Genomic DNA, 6,786 nt, shown 5'->3' with positions numbered 1-6,786 from the left:
TCTGCGAAATACTTTCCAACCTTTGCTTGCCAGTCGGGCTAGCTATGCCTGAAAGTTACTAAATAATCCACTAGCCCAAAATTTGAATGTAGAAACGAAGCAAAAGATTACAAAAAAGTAAAATACCATCTTTTATCAGACCATAATCTTGTATGATTTAAAAGTGTATTATAACTTAACATGTCGGACAGAGTGATATGTTTAAAAAAATGACCCCATGAAAATTCAGTAGCTAGTCGGGAAATTTACTGGCCCAACTGTAAGATTTTTACTAGCCACAGGCTAACAGACCAGTGGCTATTTCGCACACTGCACATGAATGTATTGATCCTTAAACATTTATTTCTTTACACTGCTATTCCTGCTGTGTGATGCATGTAGTTATCTGTGGACATTCTCTGCTTCAGTATGGTGGAGGTACAGGTCGGGAGATCACTGTGTCCCTCCCAGTCATGGATCTTGAGATGTCAGGATGGAGTCCATCTTAGTCTAAGACTTCCTGACCAGCCCATTGACAGGACATAAGACCTCACACACCTTCCCACCTTGACCGGCAGAAGTGGCTACAAGAAACACCATCATTCACACATCAGCTGGACATATGTGATGAAACATTGTCTTTTCCCTCCTTTATGTGACTGTTAGGGCTTAATGGATGGACGTAAGAGGCGACTAACCGTATCGGGTGATCAGGCTCGCTGGCTTGGTTGATACATGTCATCAGTTTCCAATTGCACAGATGGATGCTCATGCTGTTGATCACTGGATTATCTGGTCCAGACTTGATTATTTACAGACCGCCGCCATATAGCTGGAATATTGCTGAGTGCAGCGTAAAACTAAACTCACTTACTCACTAATGCCGGCAATGTGGTCTGACGCACTGATATTCGCTGCAGAGTTGTGGCCCTTAGGCATGCCAAAAACAAATTCTTGTGAGTTCAAGTCTCACTATTTTCTTTCTAGGTTTGTCAGCAGCACACCTGTACTCTTGGCTGTCACAGGGGGACCCATGAAGATTTGGGTTAGAATTGATCTTCAGTTACGCATGTTTGTCGTAAGAGGCGATTAACGGGATCGGGTGATCAGGCCTGCTGACTGGGTTGACATACTGTATATGAAGCTCTTTGTGATTTCAAACAAGCCGGTTGTTGTGAATGAGATGATTGAGTGTTAGTGACTATTCGCCCATGATGTACTGGTGAATAAAATCTTAATGAATAAATAAAATACTGCTGTATTATTTCTTTCCTCGAAGTCGCTTCACGGTAATCTGTTTTGTATCAAACCATGTCATGTGACCACTTCCATGGCGGCCACAACACACATTGCTGTTTTCGCTAATTCGCAATGGGATTTGGCTCATTATTTAATTATGTTTTGGGAAATCCATTACAGCGACAGTTAAGTATGATCAGTCGTCATTTTAAGATTCCCATTGATTTCTGTCTTCAAACGTGATGTGTTATGGTAACAACTCAGGGGCGAGCGTGGCTAGACTGAATGAATGACAGGTTTATTCGCTGGTATAAATTTTCGCTTAAAATGTTTTGTATGCCAAAAAGCCAAAATAAAACCTGCGCGAAATATAATACGTTTACAGTATGTCATCGGTTCCCAATTGCGTAGATTGATACTCATGCTGTTGATCACTGGATTGCTTGGTCTTGGTCCAGACTCGATTATTTAGAGACAGCGCCATATAGCTGGAATATTGCTGAGTGTGGTGTAAAACTGAACTCACTCACTCACTAATGTGGGAAACCTCACAGAGCAGCATCACTTCCAGCCTTGTTCCCACATGAGGCTGACGCCCCATTATACAGCTGGAATATTGTACCCAACAACATTAAATCTGATCCACTCCCTAAAGTAAACTCACTCACTCACTAATGTGGGAAACCTCACAGAGCAGCATCACTTCCAGCCTTACTCCCACATGAGGCTGACGCCCCATTATACAGCTGGAATATTGTACCCAACAACATTAAATCTGATCCACTCCCTAAAGTGAACTCACATCACTTCCAGCCTTACTCCCATATGAGACTGACGCCCCATTTTACAGCTGGAATATTGTTCCCTACAACTTTAAATCTGATCCACTCCCTAAACTGAACTCACTCACTAATGTGGGAAACCTCACAGAGCAGCATCACTTCCAGCCTTACTCCCACATGAGGCTGACGCCCCATTATACAGCTGGAATATTGTTCCCAACAACATTAAATCTGATCCACTCCCTAAAGTGAACTCACTCACTCACTAATGTGGGAAACCTCACAGAGCAGCATCACTTCCAGCCTTGTTCCCATGAGGCTGGCTTCCATTATACAGCTGGAATATTGTACCAAACAACTTTAAATCTGATCCACTCCCTAAACTGAACTCACTCACTCACTAATGTGGGAAACCTCACAGAGCAGCATCACTTCCAGCCTTGCTCCCACATGAGGCTGACGCCCCATTATACAGCTGGAATATTGTACCCAACAACATTAAATCTGATCCACTCTAAAGTAAACTCTGATCCACTCCTAAGCTAAACTCAACTCACTAATAATGTGGGAAACCTCACAGAGCAGCATCACTTCCAGCCTTGCTCCCACATGAGGCTGACGCCCCATTATACAGCTGGAATATTGTTCCCTACAACTTTAAATCTGATCCACTCCCTAAAGTGAACTCACTCACTCACTAATGTGGGAAACCTCACAGAGCAGCATCACTTCCAGCCTTGCTCCCACATGAGGCTGACGCCCCATTATACAGCTGGAATATTGTTCCCTACAACTTTAAATCTGATCCACTCCCTAAAGTGAACTCACTCACTCACTAATGTGGGAAACCTCACAGAGCAGCATCACTTCCAGCCTTACTCCCACATGAGGCTGACGCCCCATTATACAGCTGGAATATTGTTCCCAACAACATTAAATCTGATCCACTCAGTCCCTCCCTCACGCATGACGGTATCATGTTACATTACCATAGTTCATCTATGGCCTGGTCTGGAAGAAGCTTCTTGTTCACAGGTAGAACCATATTGAACTTATGACAAGGGTTCATTGGTGGGAAGAAATTTTCTTTTTGTATAAATTATGGTATTTATTTTAGAAATCCACCATCATTTGTAGGGTGGTGTAATGGCAAATAAATTGTATTGCAATATTGTGAGATACAGGTATCTGTTTTGTAATACGAATTATGATATATTGGGAGCTAAAATGTTTGTTGAGTGACACAAATTGTGCATGTAGATGATATTATCTATATACTAAGGCTCTGTTAATATGTGTCAAGATAGCAGCTGTCTCAAAATTAGGTGGGATAGTTTGGGATTCTATCTTTATTTTTAATACAGGTATGTAAAGTATGCTGTTTTGCCAATCAATTACAAAGGGAAACATCAGATGTGATTGGAAGTCTGTATAGATTTTAATTTAAACCATTCAGTTAATCACAAGTAGTTTTTTACCCAATATAACAGCATTCAGAAAGAAATATTGCAATATGTATCGTTTGAAAAGCGTATTGTTGTTTGCCGATATTACTGTGCAGTACTCATGAATCCAGCTGAACACAGTTGATGTATTGGAGGCGGTAGGGTAGCCTAGTGGTTAAAGCGTTCGCTCGTCACGCCAAATGTCCGGTTCGATTCCCTACATGAGTACAATGTGAGAAACCTATTTCTGGTGCCATATTTCTGTGACTATTGGGATCTGAAAGGTGAGGTGAGGTGAAATTGGGTTTAACGTCGTGCTTGAGAATATTTCGCTCATATGACGACGTGCATGCGTGTGTGTGTGTGTGTATGTGCAGCTGCTTGTACTAGCCCAGGCTTAAGCTGGTTTAATAGTGCTAGCCCACTGAGATACCATGCCACAGTGAAGCATGAATACCCCACTCAGACACATTATACTGACTCCGAGCCGACCAGTTCTTGTTGTACCCATTAAGGCCAAGCGCCAGGCAGGGGTCAACAAGTACCATATTTTAACATCTTTTGGTATGACGCGGTCGGGGATCGAACCCACGACCTTCTGCTCTCCGGGCGGACGCTCTAACCACTACACCACGGAGGCGGTCTGAAGCAGATTATTAGCGACTTGCAGCTGTGTAAATTTTGTGGCGTATTTATTACAAAAACATTTAACATTTTGTACATGTGTAGTACTTCTTAACTGCTGAACAAATGATTTACTAATATTTGATTATTTAATGTTGACATTTTGTTCATCTGTGTAGTTATTCTTTACTGCTGAACAGTTGTTATTTTGTTTGGCTAGCTGTATCGGTTCATGAAGATTTATTGTTGACAGTTGGTAATACCAAAGTTGTGATAATTGTCTCACAATGGTAAGACATGATAACATGGGATAATACTGACAGTGTGGTCCAGCTTGTGTAAAGGTGAAGTATTAATTCATAGAACATACTTCAAACAAAATGTCAAATGCAGAAAATTGTGTCATGGTCTGAACAATATGCAGATAATATCTTGTGGCATTATCCCAATGTATATATCCCGGGTTCGATTACCCACATGGGCACAATGTGTGAAGCCCATTTCTGGTGTACCCCGCCGTGATATGGCTGGAATGTTGCTAAAAGTGGCATAAAACCATATTCACTCACCTTTATTGTCTTTGTAATTAGGAAGTCCTTTCCTAATGTTCCAAGAAAAGGTCTTCTAACTTGCTGAGAGCTATCATGCACATGTTTGGGTTTTTGTAATGCAGATCTGCTCCAAACTTGTGTTCAAAGGAGATCTATTTATTGGTTGTTGATTTGAAACTCATGAGTGAGAGTAATTATTTATACACTGATGTGAATCCTTTGCAGTGTTATTAATTGAACATGGCAGTGTAAGGGATGCAATAACCATAGAAATTAAAAGTTGGATATTAAAACGCCATGGTTTGGACACACCCATTGATTTGCTGCTGGGACATTATATAGTTCAAGCCAGGAACATTTATCATAGACTAATTGTATAACCATCCTTTCCTGACATAAATATTGTATCCTCAACTCTCTGTATTTTCACACATCATGAAAACTCCTTTTCTATGATAAGCAGATGAGAGGACTATATGCCTTGATTTTAAGGCACTTTTCCCCACCAACAGACTTGAGTTCTGCCTACACTCGCATTTAGGACCAACTTCAATGTTATACATATTTTTTAATGTGTATGTAACATTGTTTAACCCTGGTTGCTAACCCTAACCCATGTGGAGGATACGTACAAGCACAGAACAATTAGAATGATGTGTAAATTGCTCATACTGAAGTGTGTTTAGAGTTATCTGCTCTTACTAAAATGTGGTGAGAGTTGTCTGCTCTTGTCTTGTGAGGTTTTAAAAGTAGAATGGGTTCACAGTAACCCATGTCTATGAAGACTACCATGCTGATAGGGTGCTACCACTTGGAAGTGTGCTGTCAGGTCTTTGCTTATGCTGCCTAATACTACTGGTTGGTCTGGTGAATGATGTGTGGCATTATATACAATGTTAATAAGAGACTGAAAACATCAGTGTTCATTCTAGATTTGTCAGAATGTTAGTTTACATATGTTTGTTTATGACCAATTTTGTAAAATATGAATAATAAATAACATTAACCTTTTCATGAACGTGTTCTTTCTCCATTACAGTGGAAGCTGTAAAAAACATGTACAGTGGAAGCCCCCTAAACCGGCATTCGTTGGGACCGGCCAAAAATGCCGGTATAGAGGGCGTGCCGGTTTAGTGAACTTTTCCCATCCACTCGCTTGACTGGTCTAGCCATCTTGACACGGTGAGCGACTGACAAATTGTGACACGACAATTAATTTATGATACAACTGACACGTGTCACTCACCAATTCACCTCACCTACCTATAAGCCTAATCCTTTTCCGTACACTTTTTATCAGGCAACATCAAATGCTGATGGCAATCCACTGTGTTGTTAATACACGTTCAGCCAATCAACAGGAGAGCCGAGATGCCGGTTTAGAGAGCAATCAGGTCGCTGTCACTTCCGGATCTCGGCATGAAATGAGCTGCCTGAATATTTGTTTATACAGTAATCAGTGCTGTCCAATCCGGCACGTGGCAAGGAGTCGGCCGGATGTGTATTGTCACAATTATCCTGTGTTGAAACTACGTGTACATGGTTTCCGACAAAAATAATTTGATCTTAGTTCAGCATGGGTATACTTGTACATGTACCTAGTGAATTGACATGTTTTATTGTGATACAAAAATGTATATGGGAGTGACAAAACTGGTTCACTTCTAGTCAGTTCGCTGTCTAAACCGGATTATTTCTTCAGTCCCGACCAGTGCCGGTTTAGACAGCTTCCACTGTATTCACTTACAAATAGATCTCAAAAGTATTTCCTAAACATTCAATTTTTAGCATTCAGTTTTAATTTTGCTCTCCACCACTAACTCATTTATGGTGTGACCCTGAAGTTCCAGGACCTAGAATTGGTTATCAGAAACTCATACTTGTCTCAGCAGGCTAATAACAAAACCTTATTGCTAGACCCATTGACTTGGTTGATGCAGATCATAGTAGACCAATTACGTAGATCAGTGCTCATGGTGTCAATCACTGCTCCAGACTTGATTAATTTCAGACCACTGTGTGGTAGCTGGAAGATTCAAACAACAAACAAAACAAACATCATTTGAGACTTAAAATTTCTATGTAAACACACTTCTACAATAACCCTATTCTCACTATCTCAAATTACCCACCCTTGATTACCTCTTGCAATTTGATTGGCTAAGC

General features: G+C 40.8%; 1 protein-coding gene across 4 annotated transcripts in view; it reads left to right on the top strand.

Moving 5' to 3' along the window:
- LOC124291583 (spindle and centriole-associated protein 1-like) overlaps positions 1 to 1,037 on the top strand; it is a 37,858-nt gene extending 36,821 nt beyond the window's left edge. For all 4 annotated transcript variants that reach the window (XM_046728608.1, XM_046728611.1, XM_046728609.1 and 1 more), the window contains one exon: positions 408 to 1,037. In XM_046728608.1, the coding sequence (XP_046584564.1) occupies positions 408 to 488 (81 nt within the window). In that variant the 3' untranslated portion in view covers positions 489 to 1,037. The remainder of the gene's footprint in view (positions 1 to 407) is intronic.
- The last annotated feature ends 5,749 nt before the right edge of the window (positions 1,038 to 6,786 follow it).

This window comes from Haliotis rubra, unplaced genomic scaffold (assembly GCF_003918875.1).
Source record: "Haliotis rubra isolate DU_JTF1 unplaced genomic scaffold, ASM391887v1 Scf497, whole genome shotgun sequence".
Lineage (NCBI taxonomy): Eukaryota > Metazoa > Mollusca > Gastropoda > Lepetellida > Haliotidae > Haliotis > Haliotis rubra.
This window is presented reverse-complemented; position numbering and strand designations above follow the sequence as displayed.